Genomic DNA, 22,650 nt, shown 5'->3' with positions numbered 1-22,650 from the left:
CTGGCTAAGTTTCTTCCCCTTCTTGTTTTCCTTCAATCTTGACATCAGACATTGGTGCCTCAGGATCCACCAGTGGTCCACCGGTCCTCCAGGTTCACGGGTTCAGCTCAGGGCCAACAACCCCGACTGGTCAAACAAAATTGTTACAGAAACAACAATGAATAAATGTTCTGCATCTGAATGCGGTGGTATTCCTGAGTCTCCACCTGGGACTTACATGACTGACTGCAATGAAACCTGACATGATGAAGGAAGCCTTGAACACCACCAGAAATGGAGGTCCTTCATTGTTGCCCTAAATGCCAGTGGTGTAATGGACAGTAGTGATTGTATAATCTGCACTGTCCAGATGCTCAGAATGTTAAAGTAAGACATCAAGGTGATATAATTCACAGTTACCATTGGGAGGAGACGGCCAACGTTGGCGGTGGAGCCTTTGTGATCTTCAGGAGGACCCTCATTGGGTTGAGTTCATGGTGAGGAGGTTCCATCTCAGCCAGCTCTATCAGAGTGATTCCAAGAGACCAGATGTCAGCCTTGTGATCATAAGGTGCATCTTTCATAGTCTCACACTGGACAACCTCAGGAGCCATCCTAAATGACAGAAAGACAAGTTGAGAGTCCAATGTGCTCAAGTTCACCACCGGCAACCAATTCATTATGAAGTTAAATTCAGTGTAAATTATTCAGAAATTTTCATTATTTCAACTCCGCTGTAAAACATGGTAGTGTAGATATTAGAATAACACCTCACAGCACCAGTGACTAGCGATCGAGGGTTCGATTCCTGCTGCTGCCTGTGAGGAATTTGTACGTTTTCCCCGTGAACATGTGGGTTTCCACCTGGTGCTCCAGTTTCCTCCCACATTCCAGAGAGTATGGTAGGAAGCTGTTGGCACCGGTGGCATGGCGACACAAGTGTGTTTCCCCCAGCACAAATTCCAACTGTGTTGGTCGTTGAACATATGATGCACTTCACTGTAAGTTTCATGCCCACAGCTCACTAACCCCAACCTGTACGTCCTTGGAAGATGGGAGGAAGCATTCATTTGGTCACCATCCAGGAGCACTGCTGACAGAGGTGAGATGTGGTCTATCCTATTGCAAGGAGTCCACAAGATATAGGAACAGAATTAGGCCACTTAGCCCATCGAGTCTGCTCTGCCATTTCATCATGGCTGATTCATTTCCCTCTCAGCTGCATTCTCCTGCCTTCTCCTTGTAACCCTTCATGCCCTGACCAATCAAGAATCTATAAACCTCTGCAATGAATATATAATGAATCTATACAAAGACTTGGCCTCCACAGCCACCTGTGGCAACGAATTCCACAGATTCACCACCCTCTGGCTAAAGGAATTCGTCCTCATCTCCATTCTAAATGGATGCCCCTCTATTCTGAGGTTATGTCTTCTGATTTTAGACAACCCCACCATAGGAAACATCCTCTCCACATCCACTCTATCGAAGCCTTTCAACACTTGACAGGTTTCAATTAAGTCACCCATCATTCTAATGAATTCCAGTGAGTACAGGCCCAGAACCATCAAACGTTCTTCATGTGACAAGCTTTCTAATCCCAGAATCACTTTTGTGAACCTCCTTGATAACCCAATTGAGCCTCGTGATACTCCAAGTGAGGCCTCACCAGTCAAAGTGTAAAAGGTGGCTGCAGGAGCCCATGGAGGGCACCTGAAGTTTTCAGGAGAATTAGAGACGGTGGAAAATGTGGGTAAATGGGAGAAGGGAATAAAACTTACCAGTAAGGTGTCCCAATAAATGATGTTCTCCGTTGGATGGTGTGGGTATTCTTCGCAGACACTCCAAAGTCAGCTGGAAAGGAGGAGAAAATATTAGCTAACTGAATAATTGAAAGCTTCTTTTTCCTGTAGTTAGCAAAAAGTTACTGACCAAAAATTATGAATCTTTGTTTTCATTCTGCTTTATGCCAATCGCTTATCGTGGGCATCAGGGTTTGTTTGTTATGTACCTTGTATTAGACGATCATGATCTTTCCATGACCATGATTGTTCTGGGCAAATTTTTCTACAGAAATGGTTTGTCATTGTCTTCTTCTGGACAGTGTCTTTACAAGACTGGTGACTCCAGCCATTATTAATACTCTTCAAAGACTGTCTGACTGGCCACAGTGGTTGCATAACCAGGACTTGTGATCTGCACCAGCTGCTCATACAACCATCCACCACCTGCTCCCATGGCTTCACATGACCCTGATCAGGGGCTAAGCAGGTGCTACACCTTGCCCAAGGGTGACCTGCAGGCTAGCGGAGGGAAGGAGCACCTTACACCTCCTTTGGTAGAGATGCATCTCTAAGTGTATCGGTTAATGCAACACTATTACAGCCTGGCAAGTTCTGCAGTTTGGAGTTCAATTCCAGCTTCCTCTATTAGGAGTCTCTGTACACCCTGCCTGTGGAATGTGTGGGTTTTCCCCGGGACGTATCGGTTAGTAGGTTAATTGTCCTGTGTTTAGGCTAGGGTTGAAATCAGTGTTGTTGGTGGTTGCTGGGCAATGGGGCTCAAAAGGCCAAAAAGGACTACTCCGCATGGTAGCTCAATAGATAATTAAATTAAAATACAGAGTGAAATATGTAATTTGCATTAACAGCCAACACGTCCAGGGATGTCCAGGGGTTGAAATCAGGGTCACCGAGAGTTGCTGGGCAGTGTGCTCAAAAGGCCTTCTCCGCACTGTATCTCCAAATAAAAAATAAAACAAAATTAACCCTTCTGAGTTTATCAGATTGGTCCTGATCACATAGGGCACTTGATGTGATGAGGCAACAGGACTAATTTGAAGATAGGCCTTTGACTCACAACGGAAAAGACCTTTAGATTGTAGGGAATGAAAGCTAATTTTAAACCTCCTCACTGATTTTCCCAGCCACTGCTGGGTTGATTCTTGTTTATCACATCGCACTGTTGCTATTAAAGAAAAAGCAGATTAATGATTAGCTTTATTTGCCACGTGTACATCAAAGCACCAAAACATACAGTGAAATGCGTAGTTTGTGTCAACGGACAACCAGTCGTGAGGATGTGCTGGGGGCGGCCCGCAAGTATCGCCTTGCTTCTGGCGCTAACACAGCTTACTAACCCTAAACCGTAAATGTTGTGTATTTGATATTTCAATAATATTTGAGTAATCTTCTATATATATTGTTTGACTAAGCTTTCCCGTTTGTTTAAATAATTAATTACGAGTTATATGTACAAATATTTGAATTGCATACATCATCTTGCTACTACGTGATACGTGTGTGCCTCGCTGAAAGGCAAAGTCAGACACATTTTTCAGACTCCAGCGTGTTTCTCTGAATTAATTTGATGTTTTGAAGTTACAAAACTTAACAGTAAGTGTTTGGACTGTGGCGGGAAACTGGAGTGCCCAGAGGAAAACCATGAGGACACGGGGAATATGTACAAACTCCTTACAAACAGCGGTGGGAATTGAACCCTGATTGTTGATCATAGGCATTGTAATAGCGTTACGCTCCGTTACTGTGCCCCCCCGCCCCCGTATGCGGTGGTAATGCTGGATATGGTAAAACGCAGATAATGCAGCTCCCTTGGGACTTCATAATGCCGGGCGGATTACTCCAAATAGACTTCCACTACCCTCCATCTCCATTCTAAACAGATGCCCCTCTATTCTGAGGTTATGTCTTCTGATTTTAGACAACCCCACCATAGGAAACATCCTCTCCACATCCACTCTGTCGAAGCCTTTCAACACTTGCATGCTGGAACATGCTCGATTGTCTGCTTTCTGCTGTCTCATTTCTCCTTCTCACCTAGTTTAATGTCCCCTTCCAGAGTCAGAAGGACGTTGCCAGCCTTCAGGTCCCGGTGTATGATCTTGTTGCTGTGGAGATAGTCGAGGGCTTCAAGCATCTGCCTGCAAATTACACGAATCTGTGGCTCCGTCAGTCCTCTCTCCAACTCTATGACAAACCAGAAACATACCAAGGTGAGACAAATGAAGACCATTTCTGTTTCAAAATGAGTAAATGCTTCCCTCTCCTTGAAATCCTCCAAGAGGACCACAACCTTGTTGTGGTTTGGACGCTGAGTGCCTCAATGACCCTGATCGGGGGCTAAGCAGGTGCTACACCTTGCCCAAGGGTGACCTGCAGGCTAGCAGAGAGAAGAAGCACCTTGCATCGCCTTTGGTAGAGATGTATCTGCACCTCAACACCCATAAACTGTGTTAATAAACATTGAGAATTCCATGCTAATAGACGTGGCTCTCTGCTTCCAGCAGAGGTACACGCTATGTGCACTGTGGCATCTGGTAACAGCTGATCCACAAGTCTGAACCGTATTGGATCGATTGTGAGAATGGGGCAAGTGTGCAATTGATCATGCAGTGAATCAATTGGACCTCCTTCAGGTGTAAGGCCTTGGAGAGGATTCAAAGGAGGTTTACAAAAACGATTCTAGGACTGAAAGGATTGTCATATAAGGAGCGTTTGATGGCTCTGGACCTATACTCACTGAAATTCAGAAGAATGAGCGGTGACCTCATTGAATCCCATTGCACGTTGAAAGGCCTGATAGAGTGGATGTGGAGAGGATGTTTCCTATGGTGGGGTAGTCTAAGACCAGAGGACACAGTCTCAGAATAGAGGGGTGTCATTTTAGAATGGAGATGAGGAGGAATTTCTTTAGCCAGAGAGTGGTGAATCTGTGGAATTCATTGTCACTGGCAGCTGTGGAGGCCAAGTGATTGTTTATGTTTAAAGCAGATAGTGAAAGATTCTTGATTAGTCAGGGCCTGAAGAAATGCAAGGAGAAGGCAGGAGATTGGGGTTGAGTGGGAAAATGGATTAGCCATTATGAAATGGCAGAGCAGACTCAGTGGGCCAAATGGCTTAATTCTGCTCCTATATCTTAAGGTCTCTGTTTGCACAGGGTTTTGGGAGTGCATGTTTTCCTCTTGTCGGGCGTGGTTCTTCAATCTCTCACTGCAAGTTGCCCAGTGTGTACTATTACTAACAAGACTCAGAAAAGACGTTCGATCCTATTGTCATTCTTGCTCTGTGATACCTAACAGAGGGTGCATCTGCCATTGAGGCAGCTTGTATTAAACACCGAGAGGGGTGGGCGTGTGGAACACACTGGTGAGGCAGAAACATTAGTGATGTTTAAGGGACTCTTGCCTCTCCACCCCTGCGTCCCTGCCATGAGAGGTGGAAATGGGCAAGGCTGGCTAACAGGACTCAGGTTATACAGACCGATCCCCTGTACAATGCATTGTAGAAGCATCGATGAACTCCAACCAAGGCTCCCGGTCATCGATGGCCTATGCTCACTGGGAGCTCAGGGCCCAAGTAGGAAAGAAAGTCACACTTAGGACAGAATAGTTAGACTGACCTTGGAGCAGGTTAAAATGGTGGCTCAACATCATGGTCTGAAGGGCTTGTTCTATGGAGCAAGCAGGAGAATGGTTTTGAGAGAAAAAATAAATCAGCCATGATGGAATGGTGGAACAGACTCGATGGGATGAACGGCCTCATTCTGATCCTGTGCCTCATGGTCTTATGGTCTATAGACACTGATAAGCGTCTCCGAGCCACTAGTAATGACTACGTTTTGCATACTTTGTGTGGGTGTTTATAGGACAAATTCTGTTTCAATTTCTTCAGTAATTCAATAGTTTGAAGGCGTTCTAGTGAGTGATTCCCAATCAAGAAAGGCAAATTGTGCAAGCCCATCTCAATGTGAGCATTGGGTACAAAGGAGTTCTACTCACACCCAGGCTGTCCTGTGAGTATCCTGATCTGAAGGCACAGTTATTTGAGACTGCTCTCTTTTTACACCACTTATTTAATTTTTTGATATATATGTGTATTTTTTTATGGAAACTTATTGTATACTTTATGTATTGCACTGTACCGCTGCCACACAAAAAAAACCCCAAATTTCATGGCATAGATCAATAAATTTTTAAACATTTTTAGACAAATTGCCAATGAACAACACTACCAAGGATAACGTCCTTGAGACAAGTCATGGAGCAACTTGTTTCTCTCTCTCTCTCTTTCGATGCTGTTGGGGGGATGGTGCCGGAGCAAGGTTTAATCAACGCAGTTTATCAACTGGACTTTAATTCACATTATGATGTGTTCTATTTTCTGATCACTCCTTCTTTTTGCTGCTATTTTTGAATTCTTTGATTATAAACCTAATTCTGATTACACCATTGAACTGCCAAGCCTATTACTGAATATATGTCCGTTTGCTGGTTCTTCATTGAATATGCGGAGCTCCAGTAATTAGGATTGGAAGGGATTAGTTGGAGGAGGGGGAGAAGGAGGAGAGCTAAGTAGATTTAATTTCTACGTATACTCACCCAGCATTATTGCATCAACAGCACCACCGGCACAAAACTCTGTCAGAATCTGTAACAGAAAAGGGTGGGGTTACGAGCCTGGAGTTTCTCATCTTGTTCACATTTATATCAAGGGGCAGTGATTGGTGAGAATGCTGACTTCACCCCTGAGTGCACAGGGATAAAATACAGGACCAGATCTACAAACATTGTAGATAGCCTGGGCCCCAAGTGGAATCAATGGTTCAATTTAATATCAGAGAATGTATACAATATACAACCTGAAATTCTTACTCTCCACAGACATCCACAAAACGGGGAAAAAAACACAAGGAATGGATGACAGAAAAACATCAGAATTCCAAAGCACCCCACCCCCTTTAAGGACTCACTTTAAGGACTCTTTATCTCATGTTGTCACTATTTATTTGATGCACCATCAATAACTCTCAGAGACGTGAGGCGAGATATAGGCTTTTATTGGCTGGAAGAAAGAACAAGCAGCAATTGACCACCACACTGCATCTTGGAGACTGAGACCGGGGCTGTGTCTCCAATTGCCTTTATACCGGGGTCTGTGGGAGGAGCCACAGGAGCAGTCAGCGGGGGGGGGTGGGGGGGGCATGTCCAGACAGGTATATGTAGTTCACCACATTATTGCTACTTATTTATATTTTCATTAGCACAGTTTATTAACTCCTGCACTCTGGTTGATCTTTCATTGATCCTGTTATGGTTACTATTCTACAGATTTGCCCAGTATGCTCATGGGAAAGTGAATCTCAGGGTTGTATATGGTGCCCAGCTGCTTGTGTAGACATGGACGGCCTATACAGCCCATCCAGCTAGGCCCTGCTCAGGCTCTAAACAGCATCTGGGTCTCTGACAATATGAGATGTGGTCTGATGTATGGGGTGGGGGGGTGGTAACCCTTGAGCAATTGGACCTTGGACCTTGGACAAACCTTGATTGGAGTTGGACAGCACTCTGATTGGAGTTGGGCTTTGTCACCCTGTAAAAGCTTGAACTGCTCTAAGGGCCTCTGACCTGGCCTGGGATCTGAGGCCATTCCCCATCAAAGTGCTCCACTGTCCTCACAAGGCTGGGCTCCACGAGGAGTCTGACAGCAGGATGAATCAACAGATTTGGGCTTCTGGCTTGAACGTTTTCAGGACCTCCACATTTGACAATGCACGTACTGAAATCTGAGACATTACTGTGCCACTGGCCAAACTGTGGCTGTTGCACAAAGTCACTGACAACAATCTGCAAGAACTGGTTCATTGAATCAATGTCAGGACAACCTAGAAGTGGGGTAGTTATGGAGGATACTCCTTGTGGTGAACTACATATACCTGTCTGGACACGCCCCTCTGCTGACTGCTCCTGTGGCTCCTCCCACAGACCCCTGTATAAAGGCGATTGGAGGCACTGCCCCTCCCTCAGTCTCCAGGATGTTGTGTGGTGGTCTCTTGCTGCTAATCGTGGTCACTTACAGCTAATAAAAGCCTATCGTTCGCCTCCCGTCTCCGAGAGTTATTGATGATGCATCACTCCTCTTTGTGAGTACAAACTGTAGAAAGGCCAATTCACTTATTATGTCTGTGTGCATATGTGTTCCAGATTCTTGAGTCACTGAATCCATACCATTAACATTAATTCAAAGTTCAAAGTAAATGCATTATCAAAGTACATATATGTATGTTATATATAGGGTGGCACATTAGCATTGCAGATATCATTAATGCTTTACAGTGCCAGCGACACTCAATCCCTTGAATGGAAATATACAAAATGTAGTGGATATGGGCCAGTCCATCACAGATAGAGCCCTCTCCTCCACTGAGCACATCTACATGAAACACTGCCTCAAGTAACCAGCATCAATCATCAGGGACCCTCACCACCCGAGACATGCTCTCTTGTTGTTGCTGCCGCGAGGAAGGTGGTATAGGAGCTTCAGGGCTCACACCACCAGCTTCAAGAACAGTTACAACTCCTCAACCAACAGGCTCTTGGACCAGAGGAGATAACTTCACTCACCTCATCATTGAAATGTTCCCACAACCTATGTACTCACATTCAAGGACTGTATCTCAAGTTCTCGATATTTATTGCCTATTTATTTATCTATCTATCTATTTATATACATTTATTTATATATATTTTTGTATTTGCACTGTTTGGTGTCTTCTGCACTCTGGTTAAACACCCAAGTTGGGCAATCTTTCATTGATCCTGTTATGGTTATTATTGTGAGGATACTGGAGATTTATTGAACATGCAACACAACAAACTTTTAACATCGTAAATCAGTGGGTTGTCTGTTATGTCTCTCCTCTTGCTGTGAAATGGGAACACCTCTTTTTCCCTTATTAGGGAGAGAGAGAGAGCCTGTGGTATGTTGAATTACTGGGTGAACGAGGAGTCTTTGGGGTACTGTGTCTTTACTGATGCTTTGCTGCACGCTTGAGTGCTCGGTGGGGGGGGGGGTGCCGATGCTTTTTTTTGCTGGTGGAGGGTCGTTGCTTTGTTGCTGCTTATGTGTGGGTGGGGAGGAGCTAGGAGGGTGCTTTGGGATTCTACATTTAACTGTCATTCATTCTTTGGGGCACTCCTTTGTTTTCGTGGATGTTTGTGAAGAAAAAGAATTTCAGGGTGTATATTGCATACATCTCTCTGACATTAAGTGTACCTTTGAAACCTTTGAGAAAATTAATCTCAGGGTTGCATATCGTGACATATATGTACTTTGGTAATAAATTTACCTTGAACTTTGAACTTTTTAGGGTCAGTTGCTTCTATTTCTAGTTCCTTATTGTAACTCACCCAGAGGTTGTTGTTGTAGTAGAAAGCATCGAGCAGCTTCACAATGTTGGGGTGATCACAGGAACCCAGAATGTTAATTTCCACCATGTAATCTTCTAACTCTTCCTCATTCAGTGAGCTTATCACCTTGGCGGCTGCGACTGCACCAGTCTCCTTGTTCAGTGCCTTTAACGCAGAACACAAAGGAAAACAGGGATGAGCTTTATTTGTCATATGTACTGTACATTGAAACTTCTTATTCACTGATGTTTGCCTTTCCAACTGGAGGCCTGTGACTGGTGGTGCACCGCAGGGATCGGTGCTGGGTCCATTGTTGTTTGTCACCTATATTAATGATTTGGATGAAGAGGTGGTAAACTGGATCAGCAAATTTGCAAGCCCAGCCTATCCAAATTTTCCTTGTAAGCCAAGTCGTTCATTCCACACCTATGGAATGAATCATTTGACACACACAGAAAGTGCTGGAGGAGCACAACAGGTCAGGCTGCACCTGTGGAGAGAAATAAATAGTCGAGGCTTCAGGCTGAGAGCTTTCGTCAGGACTGAAACATTGGCCAGAAAGGTCGACTATTTATTTCTCTCCATGGATGCTGCCTGACCTGTTGAGTTCCTCTAGCATTTTGTGTGTGTTTTCTTCTGGATCTCCACCATCTGCAGAACCTCTTGTGTTTATCATTCCAAGTTTAATCTTCGAGATATTTCTGCTTAATTTCCCTTACCGCCTCATCCACTCTCGATTTTTCTTCCTGTCCTTGTCTAAGTTTCTCCTTCCCCATTGCTATTTGTTCCCATCCTGTTCTTCCTTTGCCCCAAAATCCCCTCAGAGCTGGACTTCCCACTGGAACATGTTGACTGCCTCCCACTGGTGCTGTGAACCAAGGCTCAAGGATTAACTTTATTCATCAAATACACTCAGTGGCCACTTTATTAAGTACACCTGTACACCTGCTCGTTAATGCAAATTTCTAATCAGCCAATCATCTGAGAGCAACTCAATGCATAAAAGCATACAGACGTGGTCAAGAGGTTCCGTTGTTATTCAGACCAAATATCAGAATGGGGAAGAAATGTGATCTAAGTGACTCTGACTGTGGAATGATTGTTGGTGCCAGATGGGGTGGTTTGTGTATCACAGAAACTGCTGATCTCCTGGGATTTTCTCACACAACAGTCTGTCAAGTTTACAGAGAATGATGTGAAAAAGCAAAAAAAAACTTCCAGTGAGGGGCAGCTCTGTGGGTGAAAACACCTTGTTAATGAGCAAGGTCAGAGGAAAATGGACAGACTGGTTCAAGCTGACAGGAAGACGACAGCAAATGAAATAACCACGCGTTACCACAGTGGTGTGAATTTCTGAATGCACAATATGTTGAACCTTGAAGTGGATGGGCTACAGCAGCAGGAGGCTACAAACATGCTCTCAGTGGCTAATAATAGTGGTGAGTGAGTGTGCATTTCCACGTACCAGTTTGAGCACCCCATATCTGAACGCTTGGGGCCAGAGGTGGAATACGTAATAGGATAGTTTAGGATTGTTGTCAGTTCTGACATTTATGTGCTACCAGTAAGCAGTCTTTCTCTTACACTTGTTCATCACACATATGTACTTAAGAGTAATAATCCATACAGACCATTAACATAATGAAAGTATAATGTTATATATATAATATATATGTTATATATATAACATTATAATATAATGTTATATATAATGTGTGTAGGGTAACAGAAACAGCACAGCATCAGGAGAATACCTGAATCAGCTGCTGAAGAAGAACAACGTCTTTCAGCCTCCACCTACCATGCCCTGTTTTGATTGAAAGGCTACGATACAGTTTATTAGTATTTTACTTTTATTTAGGTTTTATGCATCAATCAGCATCGTACACTTGTTCTGGTGCTAGATTTTTGTGAACAGCAGATGCTTAAAAAATTTATTACCATGCCTTTTCTTAAATTCCTGCAAGCAGCCTGCTGAATATTCACAATTGCCTTCAATTTCCAGTTCGTCATGATAGATCGTTGCTTGTTTCATGATCAGCACACCGTTAAGTGGCATTTGTTCACTCCGACTGTGGGAGGAAACTGGAGCAGCAGGAAAACCCATGCTTTCCACAGGGAGGACGTACAGGCTCCTTACAGATGGCGCTGGAATTGAACTCCAAGCTCCGGAAACACTGAGCTGTAATAGCATTACCCTAACTGCTACGCTACTGCTTCTATTTCTGTTAGGAACAAGTGGCACACCTGCCCCTCCACTTGCAATTGGAACAAGTGCCATACCTGTCCCTACACTTCCTCCCCCATTACCATTCAGGGCCCCAAACAGCCCTTCCAGGTGAGGTGACACTTCGCTGTGAGTCTGTTAGGTCATGTACTGTGTTCGGTACTCTCAGTGTGGCCTCCTGTGTATCGGTGAGACCCGATGTAGATTGGGAGACCACTTCGTCGAGCACTTTTGCTCCGTCTGGCACAAAAAGTGGGATTTCCCAGTGGCCACCCCATTTCAATTCTACTTCCCATTCCCGTTCTAACTTGTCAGTCCCTGGCCTCCTCTACTGCTACAATACGGCCACACCCAGGTTGGAGGAGCAGCACCTTACATTCTGTCCAACCTGATGGCTTCAACATCGATTTCTCAAACTTCTGGTAATGGCACCCCCCCCCCTCTCCTTCACCATTCCCCATTCTCATTTCCCTCTCTCACCTTATCTCCTCACCTGCCCATCACCTCCCTCTGGTGCCTCTGCCCCTTCCCTTCCTTCCATGGCCTTCTGTCCTCTCCTATCAGATTCCCCTTCTCCAGTCCTTTATCTCTTTCACCAATCAACTTCTCAGCTCTTTACTTCACCCCTTCCCTCTCACCCAGTTTCACCCATCACCTACCACCTCGTAACTTCTTCCTCCCCTCTGCCCACCTTCTTACTTTGACTTCTCCCCTTGCTTTCCAGTCCTGATGAAGGGTCTCGTCTGAGACAACGACTGTTCACTCTTTTCCATAGATGCTGCCTGGCCTGCTGAGTTCCTCCGGCACTTTGTGTGTGTTGCTTTGGATTTCCAGCATCTGCAGATTTTCTTGTGTTAATGAGTTAGCCAGATGCCAGATTATTGGAGATTACACAATAGAATTCTATTAGAAAGTTAGACAATAGTAGAAGATAGAGTTTTTTTTTCCAAAGTTTGTGTATGATACCATATGCAGTACTGTGCAAAAGTCATAAGCACACATGTGGTTTCAGATGGTGTGGCCCCCACAGAGCCCTGATCTCAACATCGTCAAGGTTGTCCGAGACAGAAGCTAGCAAGACAGCCAAAGTCTGCAGAGGAACCGTGGCAAGTTCTCCAAGATGTTGGAACAACCTACCAGCCGATTTTCTTATACAACTGCACAGGAGTATACCTTATAGACGTGACGCAGGTTTAAAGGCAAAGGGTGGTCACACCAAATATTGATTTGGTTCAGTTTTTTTACTGCTCTTTTTCTGATATTTAGAAACTTTTCACTTAATTATTTTGAAAGCATCTTCACTTTACAAAGTATTTTTAACATGTGACTTAGACTTTTGTACAGTACTGTATTAGCTTGAGATTTAATTTCTGCAGGCATTCACAGGAAAATAAAACATACATAAAAACATGAAAAACATACATAAGTGAAGACTGACAACCAATGTGCAAAAGACAAATCGTGCAAATAATTTTAAAACCGTATATAAATAATACAGAATTGTAGAGTCCTTAACAGTGAGTCTGCAGGTTGTGGAATCAGTTCAGTGTTGAGGTGAGTGAAGTTACCCGCGCTGGTTCAGGAGCCTGGTTGTAGAGTAGTAACGGTTTACGAAATAATTTGTGAAAACTATTATTGTGATGTTTCTTGTGATTTTGAGTACGTTTGACAGCTTAGGACAATATGCTCCAGGTCAGGCAGACAGAAGGCCAACCATTTTATCTCTTCGACACAGCGGGAGATTTCAGCTATCCTTGATCTGTTGAAATACTTTAGTAGAGGGTTAAGTGAAGCTTCCCCACTTGTACATAGGAGGAACTGGTGGTGATTGTCCATTGTGACCAGTGATGACAAGAAACCTGTGCAGGAGAGTTTATAAAGCTGTTGTACTGGGACAGTTCCACTCTTTCAACCTCAGAAGGCCGGGTTCAGCAGTATGAACAAGCATCTGAAACCGGGGTCTTCCTTGGTTACACTGGATGACCATGATGTCTTCTGTGCCTTGTCAACCCCTTCACTCTCCTTGGAGCGTTGCAGTACCGCCTTCCTGGCCATTGGATCTCACTGTATTCTCATCTGCCCAGTCCGCCAGAGCTGACTTTGCATGCCAGGATAGGCATGTCCCTATCTCACCGGCTACCCTCACCTGGTTTAGCCCACCTGTCGAAGCTGAATACCGCTGTGTGGCCAGTGTCACATGCAAACAGCTACTTGGAGCCACAGGTGAGAGTGAAGTGTCCAGCGGGGACCAAAGGTGAATGAGCTGTCCTGGAATGGACACAAGCCCTTCACCAGAGATGCTACCCCTCCCTGCTATGGGAGGAAAGAGAAGCATCGTCCGGAAACATTGGACTGATCACATTTATGGGTCAGTAATGGGGAAGAGGGTATAATCTGCTGAGGAAGTTCATTTGGTTCCCACGGGCCTTGGGAATACTTTGTAATGGAAAGTTAAGATTCCTTTCTTAAAAGTTTCCAATTAGAACACATTATTGCAATTCTACCAGTAATAATTTATAAAATGGACTGGCTCTAATGTTTATAGTAATTCCAAATATGATTTTCAAGCCAAATTTCTATTTCTTGACTTTAAAAAGAAGTACAGTCTGTTATATAGGCTATACTAAGGCAGGAAGACTGATATCCACACTTTATGGTTTGTATAAACATTTGATAGATGGAGCTCATTAGCCTGGGAAGGCAGTCCATTTAAGAGAGGGAAAACTCTGATTTCATACCTCCGCTGTCTTGCGGCCATACCCGCTCATGGGAAAGTCTTTGGGAGTAAACCCTGAGGACAAATCCAGAGCTGGAGTCCCTAAGGCAGTCCGATGGTGCCTTCAACCTCGTTCTAGCAACTCCTGCGATGACACTGGTGCCAAGCTGTATCGGCCCTTGCCCTTCCCTTGGACAACATCGGTGGCGTGGAGAGGGGAGACTCGCTGCTTGGGCAACTGCCGGTCCTCCATACAACCTTGCCCAGGCCTGCGTCCTGGAGAGGACACTCCAAGACTTTCCAGGCGCAGATCCATGGTCTCGTGAGACTAACAGATGCCATCATCAAACATTTGGTTAAGTTACATCTGGACTATTAACCATATAGAGCATAGAGCATAGTCTTCCTACTTTAAGGATGTAATGAGTTCAATTCCTGCTGTGGTATTTGGAGAATTTAGCTGATTGGTTTATTGGCAGTGTCACAGTGTTGTACTGGCTAGAGGAACACTATTATAGACCCAGTGACACAGGTTCAATTCCCACCACTCTCTGTAAGGAGCTTGCACACTCTCCCTGTGACCACGTGGGTTTCCTCCGGTTTCCTCTCATTTCAAAGACGTAAGGGTTAGTAGGTTAATTGGTCACATGGGCATAATTGGGCAGGCGGTACAGCCTGTTAGTGTGTTGTATTTCTAAAAATAAATAAAATGAACATTGAGAGCCCTGGGTATTGTGTATTTAAAGTTTCAGTAATTTTTGAGTAATCTTGTTTGTCTATTGTTTGATTAAACAATGCCGGTCATAGATTGAGAAAAAGAATGTGAATGAGAAAGAATGGTGTGGAAGAGAGAAGCGATGCAAGAAAGAAAAAGGGATCGAAATAGATCCAGAGAGAAAAGCTGAGAAAAAGACAAGAAAGGCATCCACAGCTGTCAGAACCACTTCCTGCAGTCTCAGAGTCAACTCTGATAACTATCACGGAGATTTCCCCCAGAAGAGGAAACTGCTTTCACAGACACAAGTCTCACCTGCCAAGCAGAACGACCTCGTTTGTCAGGAAAGATGTTACCCCATAAGAGTAAGAAATCCTCCACAACCATTAAAAATGTAGGCCTGAGTATGACAATTTAGAATTTGCTGTGCTCTAGGTTTCTGTATATAGTAGTTGTATTATATAGTACACTGTGTATATAGTGGAGATGCATTCTCTATTGAGTTGGAGTTTACAGCTAAGCAGGATGTATATTTAATATTTCAGTAATATTTGAATAATCTTGTATATATTGTTTGAGTAAGCATTCCTGTTTGTTTAAACAATTCATTACGGGTTATGTGTATAAATAGGTAAATTACATACATCACCACGCTACCACGCGATAGGTGCGCGCCTCGCTTAAAGTAAACGCGAAGTTAGACCCGCATTCCCGGACTCCCGTGTCTTCCTTTTAGTTTAATGTTTTGAAATTACTAAACGTAACATTGGGAACACAAAGCTGCCCTTCATTAGCAGCAGAAGGAAGGGGTGAGTTACCACGCATTCTACCCACTTGTCTGGCAAATTAGACTCACCCATAAATGCCAGGGGTCCCTCATCAGCCCCTCTCAACACACAAGATCAATGCGGAATCAAGTCATGTTTTGTGTCAAGGGACTGATTCGGAAGCAGGGACTGAGTCGGCCTTATAATCAAGGTCTTTGCAACCATGGTCAAAGGGAGATGTTACCTGCTGGAGATTCCCGTTCACTCAGTTACAATATTTAGTCTGGATATTCATGAAGGTCCATCCTGGGCCCAACATATTGATGTGCTTACAAAGGATGTACTTACACCAGTGGCGACAGTTCATGAACAGTTTGTGGATTCAAGATTCAGATTTATTTACCTCGAAACCGAGAGTCAACTACGTCGTTCGTGTTAACAGCCAACACACTCCAGAGTGGACAATGGGTAGCCCACAAGTGGGAATGTGTGGTAACACTTGCGGGTTGCCCCCAGCACATCCAAATTGGTGTGGGTTGACAACACATTGTGGTATACATGCAAAACATGAATGCATCTGAAATAGCAGAATGTATGTTTTCCATTCCTGATTTGGTACCATTCTTTCGCTTTAAGTCCCAAGTTTCTTTTCCCGCAAAAGTTCAAAGTAAGTTTATTACCAACATTCACACACGTCCCCATATACCACCCAGGGATTCATTTTCTTGCAGGCATTTACAGTAGAACAAAGAAATACAATAGAACCAATGAAAAACCACACAAAAAGACTGACAAACAATCAATGTGTAAAAGAAGACAAGATGTGTGAATACAAGATAAGTACTAATACTACTACTAGTTATTATTGTTGTATTTTTATTTTTCCTCAGCTCAAGCAGATAAAACCTGAGGTACGGGCAGAGCCAAGCTCACTCATTTCTCAATTGCTAGGAACTTCTGGACTATTCTCGTGGTGTTTAGTACTGTGACTTTCTGAAGATTTACAGAAATATTGGTGTGTAGGCTCAATTGTTTAATGCTATTGTGCAGTGCCACCACTTAGACCATAAGACATAACCATAAGCCATTCAGCCATTCCAACATGGCTGATCCCTGATTTTACTCAACCCCATACACCTGCCTTCTCGCTATACCCTTTGACCCCCTGGACGATCAGGAAATGATCTTCTGACTTAAATATATTCCACCGCATGTTGTGGCAGAGCATTCCACAGATTCACTACCCTCTGGCTAAAAAAAAACTCCTCCTTACCTCTGTTCTAAAAGGTCGCCTCACTTTTGAGACTGTGCCCTCTAGTTCTGGATTCTCCCACCACAGGAAACCTATCCACATCCACCCTATCGAGTCCTTTCAACATTTGGCAGGTTTCACTGAGATCCCCCATCATTCTCCAAAATTCCAGTGAGTACAGGCCCAAAGCTGCCAATCGCTGCCAATAAGTTAACCCCTTCATTCCCAGAATCATCCTCGTGAACTTCTCCTGGACTCTCTCCGAACGACCACACATCCTTTCTGAGATATGGGGTCCAAAACTGTTGACAATACTCGAAGTGCAGCCTGACAAGTGTCTTATAAAACCTCAGCATTATCTCCTTGCTTTTATATTCTATTCCCCTTGAAATAAATGCCAACATTTCACTTGCCTTCTTTACCACAAATTCAAAATAGAAATTGACCTTCTGGGAATTTTTAGATATTACTATCGGGAAAATGTATACAGTGCTTCATTTGTGTTCCACAGTCTTTAAAATCCTTCAGTATTTTCAATGAGTTCAGTGTTTCCGGTATATTCAATTCTTATTTCCGTTTTCCAGGCACCTATTTTTTTGCCTTTTAGTGTTTCCTTCAGGAGTGTTGATCCTTTTAACAAGTTTACTAAAAGTTTTGTCATTGCTTTTCAATCTTTTGGTTATCAAATCACACTCTGGCTAGAGAGGCTTAGTCTCGACAACTGGTTCCCGTGGGTTGTAGAGAAGAGAAAAGGAGGAATTTCTTCAGCCAGAGGGTGATGAATCTGTGGAATTCATTGCCACAGAAGGCTGTGGAGGCTGTTATTGAGTGTATTTAAAGCAGAAGTTGATAGATTCTTGATTAGTTAGGGCATTAAAGGTTACAGGGATAAGGCAGGAGAACAGGGCTTAAGAGGAAAAATAAATTGGACTGATGGAATGGTAGAGAAAACTCGATGGGTTGAATGGCCTAATTCTGTTCCTATATATTATGGTCTTCACCAGAGATTCATACATGGACTTTGTTGTGCATTGGTCTCACAATAACATGCAAATGGTGTCTACAGTTATTTAGTCACTCAGTTGAAATCCGCCCATATGGAAAAGCTGAATCCCAAATTTGTCAGGCGGAGTAGACTGTGTGTGGGTACAGTTTATGCAGGGGGATTTATTCCAAGTGCTGGCTCGAAAGAAGCAACCGGGAAATTGTGGGAATAAACAGATCATTGTCAGATTGGCAGCCAGTGAAGTAGAGGTGTATCATCAAGATTCGTGCTTGGGTGCCAGCTTTTCCTAGTCCACGCCAACAACTTGGCTGAGGGCACCATGTCTGATTACAGACAGCTCTGGAGGCCAAGCCATTCTGTATATTTGAAGTGGAAGCTCACAGGTTTTTGATTAGTAAGGGTGTCAAAGTTTAGGGGCAGAAGTCAGGAGAATGGGGTCAAGTGTGTGCCCCTGTACCGTAGTGGTTAGCGCAATATTATTACAGCTCAGCACGTTTCGGAGTTCAATTCTAGCGCTGTCGGTGAGGAGTTTGTACGTTCCTCCCCATAAATGTGCTCTGGTCTCCTCCCAAGGACGTACCAGTTAGTTGGTTAATTGGTCATTGTAAATTGTCCTATGATTAGGCTAGGTAGGGTTACATAGAGGGGTTGCTGGGCAGTGCAACTTGATACGCTGGAAAGGCCTGTTCTGCGCTGTAACTCGGAATAAATAAACAAACAAACAAATAAATTTTTAAAAATCAATTATGATTGAACGGTGGAGAAAACTCGATTGACCGAATTGCCTTATTCTGCACCTTGCCTTACTGTCTTATGGTCCTCCTGCCGTGATGCTCTCTCCTTGTCCAGTCTCCTTCTACCTCCATCTGCCTTCCCTCCACTGACCTCTCCATCTCTCACGGGTTCACCCTCTGAAATTCCCCATACTAGAAATAACCTCCCTTCAGTTTCCATCATTCTGACGGGACTATCTCCTTCAGGAACCTCTCACTCCCTTTTCCACCAGCACGTACAACAAGGTGGGGGGGGGGGGGAGTACAAGCTGGCAGGTGATAGGTGAGACCAGGCGAGGGGGAAGGTGGGTGTGGGGGAGGGGGTTGAAGTGAAAAGCAGGGAGGTGATAGGTGTTAAGTTTTGTGAATTCAAAACATTAAAACAAATTCAAAGGAAGATGGGAGTCCGAAATGTGGGTCTGATTTTCAGATTACTTTAAGCAAGACACACGCAAATCATGTGGTACTGTGATAACATTTGCAACGAACGTATTTATAGATATAACCCACAATGAAATGAATAAGAATGCTTAATCAACATACTATGTATAATTATACACACACACAAGATTGCTCAAGTATTATTGAAATATTAAGCACCCAACAATAGGTAGGAAAGGTAAAGGACTGAAGGAGGAGGAATGCAACAGGAGAGGAGAGTGGACCATGGGGGGAGGAGGAGGAGGAGGGGCCCCAGGGGGAAGTGAGCAGGAGAGACGGTAAGAGGGGAGCTAGAATGGAGAATGGAAAGATCATGGGGGCCATTTGTCCCGTCAGTTCTTCCACATCAGATTTGTGTTACTCAGATTTGGAGTCCGAAGCACAGGATGAAACCCCCACAAGCTGTGCCGCCAAGGCGGGCAGTGGGCTGAACAGTCCCGCTGAAACTCGGAAGTGGCGGTGGTTTTGTTCTTTCTGAGAAACAGCTGACTGAATGTGAAGCAGATCGTTGTTTAATCATCACAGCTAAAGCATTTCCTGGCTGCTTCTTTCGAGCCAGCACTTGGAATAAATCCCCCTGCATAAACTGGACTTACACACAGTGTATTCTGCCTGACAAATTTGGGATTCAGCCTATCCATAAGGATGTATATCAACTGAGGTGGCTCTGAACCCCATTCTCTTGCTTTCTCCTCATGATCTTTAACGCTCTGACTAATCAAGAACCTTTCAACCTGCACTTGCCTCCACAGCTGTGTGTGGAATGAATTCCACAGATTCACCACCCTTTGACTAAAGAAGTTCCTCCTCATCTCTGTCTACAACCTGCAAGATCTAGTTGTCAAGAATAAGCCACTCTAGCCAGAGCTTAAAAAGCAATGACAAAATATTTGGTAAACAGATGTACTGAGGTCCAACGCTCCTGAAAAAAAAAGACAAAAAAGTGCCTGACAAAGGGAAATAGTTTTTTAAATTGAGATATAGTACGTAATAGGCCCTTCCAGCACTTCAAAGCATACGCCCAGCAATTCCCTGATTCAATCCTAGTCAATCACGGGACAATTTACAATGACAAATTAACCTACCAATGGGTAGGTCTTTGGACTGTGGGAGGAAACCCGGGAGGGCACGCCCACAGCCAACCAGAAAAGGCCCCTTTATTCCCACTCTTTGCCGCCTGCCAGTTAGCCAATCTTCTATCTCTGCTTGCATCTTTCTTGTAATATCACGGGTTCTTATCTTGTTTTACAGCCTCATGTGCAGTAACTTGGCAAAGGCCTTCTGAAAATCCAAGCAAGTATCAACTTTAGCCAGCTTGTCTCTCATGCCTCTGTAATTCCCTTTACTCCACTGCAATACTGATACAATCAACTTCAGCCTCTTCCTCTCAAACCGCAGCATGAATTCTATCATATTATGATCTCTGGCTCCTAGGGGTTCATTTCTCTTAAGTTTCCTAATCAAATTTTGTTCATTACACAACTCCCAATCCAGAATTACCCTTGTCCTACCGGGCTCAGTCACAAGCTGCTCTAAAAAATTACCTGCATATTGAAATCCCCATGATAATCGTAACATTGGCCTTTTAACATGTCTTTTCTTTCTCTCATTGTAATTTGTAGCCCACATCCTGACTACTGTCTGGAGGCCTGTATACAAATCTCTTCAAAGTCTTTTTACCCTTGCAGTTTCTTAACTCTACCCACGAGGATTCTGCATCTTCTAATCCTACGTCACTCTTTCTAAGGATCTGATATCACTTTTTACCACCCCAACCCTAGCTGCCTGTCCTTTCAATACAATGTGTGTCCTTGAACGTAAAGCTCCCAACTATGATCTCCTTTCAGCCTCAACTCAGTGATGCCCACAACATTGTACTTGGCAGTCGCTAATTGTGCTAGAAGATCATTTACTTTATTCTGTCTACTGTGTGTATTCAAATATAATATCTTCAGTCCTGTATTCATCACCTTTGATTTTGCCCCCATGTTACATTTCAACTAACTGCACTGACTACAATTTTGCCGTGTCATCTGCCTGTCGTTCCTCACAGTCTCACTATACACTGCATCTACTTGTATACAACTGCTCTATCATTCTGGTTCCCATCCCCCTTCCAAATTAATTTAAACCCTCTCCATAAGGAGACCTGCCCACAAGGGTATTGGTCCTTCTCGAGTTCAGGTGTAGCCTGTCCTTTTTGTACAGGTCACACTTTTCCCAGAAGAAGTCCCAATGATCTGGAAATCTGAAACCCTGCCCCCTGCACCAGTTCACAGCCACACATTCATCTGAAAAATCTTATCCTCACTGGCTCATGGCATAGGCAGCAATCCAGAGATGACTACCCTGGAGGCTCTGCTTTCCAGTTTTCTGCTTAACTCCCTATAATCCTCTCTTCAAGACCTCCTCCCTTTTTCTACTTCCTGTATGTCATTGGTACCAATATGTACCACAACTTCTGGCTGCTCACCCTTCCCCTTCAGAATGCTGTGGACCCAGTTCCAAGACATCCCCAACCCTGGTACTTGGAAGGCAAAATACCATCCAGCTGTCTTTATCACGTCCACAGAACCTCCTATCTGTTTCCCCAGTGATGAATTCCCCATCACTACTGCACTCCTCTTCCCCTCCTTCCCTCTGACCTACAGCACCAGACTCAGTGCTCACTACTCGTCCAGATGTTTCTTAATGCTGATGAAGTTCTTGTTTCCACAATCTCCTCTGGTAGTTCATTCCCAATACCAACTACCCTTTTTGCGAAATATCTGCTCCTCACATTCCCACAATCAGACTGAATATCACTGACATTTGTCATGAAGTTTATTATTTTGTGGCAGCAATATGGAGCAATACCTAAAACATACTATAAATTCAAATAAGAAATACTTAAGTATATTTAAAATAATTCATCATCATCATTGTGTGGCGTATCGTATGACATGGGCGGTCATGGTCTTTCCATGACCGTGATTGTTCTTGACATATTTTTCAGTAGAAGTGGTTTGCCATTGGCTTCTCCTGGGCAGTGTCTTTACAAGTCGGGTGACCCCAGCCATTATCAACACTCTTCAGAGATTGTCTGCCTGGCGTCAGTGGTCACATAACCAGGACTTGTGATCTGCACCGGCTGCTCATACAACCATCCACCACCTGCTCCCATGGCTTCACCTGACCCTGATCGGGGATGGGTGGGGGGAGAGGGTAAATAGGTGCTACACTTTGCACCTGCAAAAGTGACCAGGAAACTGGCCTAACACCTCCTTTGGTAGGGACATATCTCCATCCATAAAATATACTATATATTATGTGACGGGGTCCTGAATTACCCCTATGAACTGTGTTTTTGAAAAGAGAGAGGGAGTTGTTGTTCAACACCAGACACCTTTGAGAGAGAGCGGGGCGAAGACTGCTCGGAGATGGTGTTATGGTTTCTCTGCAAGCATGTTTACACTTTGCAAGGACACTGTCAGCTTCTGTACTCTTTCAGAGAGACGGGAGGAGCTGCCTGATGGACAGCTAGTGTTCAGCGCGGTGAGATAGATAGAAGGTCCATTGATGAACCTACA

General features: G+C 44.0%; 1 protein-coding gene across 1 annotated transcript in view; it reads right to left on the bottom strand.

Annotated features, from left to right (window-relative positions):
• The window catches only part of LOC140735825 (STE20-like serine/threonine-protein kinase), an 82,196-nt gene that overhangs the window by 41,980 nt on the left and 17,566 nt on the right, over positions 1–22,650 (bottom strand). The window contains exons 2-6 of the mRNA XM_073061339.1: positions 9,185–9,349; positions 6,377–6,425; positions 3,816–3,965; positions 1,761–1,833; positions 400–594 (exon numbers count right to left, since the gene is read on the bottom strand). Of these exons, the coding sequence (XP_072917440.1) occupies positions 400–594; positions 1,761–1,833; positions 3,816–3,965; positions 6,377–6,425; positions 9,185–9,349 (632 nt within the window). The remainder of the gene's footprint in view (positions 1–399; positions 595–1,760; positions 1,834–3,815; positions 3,966–6,376; positions 6,426–9,184; positions 9,350–22,650) is intronic.

This window comes from Hemitrygon akajei, chromosome 1 (assembly GCF_048418815.1).
Source record: "Hemitrygon akajei chromosome 1, sHemAka1.3, whole genome shotgun sequence".
Taxonomy (NCBI): domain Eukaryota; kingdom Metazoa; phylum Chordata; class Chondrichthyes; order Myliobatiformes; family Dasyatidae; genus Hemitrygon; species Hemitrygon akajei.
The sequence above is the reverse complement of the archived record's forward strand: the minus strand, read 5'-3'. Positions and strand labels throughout refer to the sequence as shown.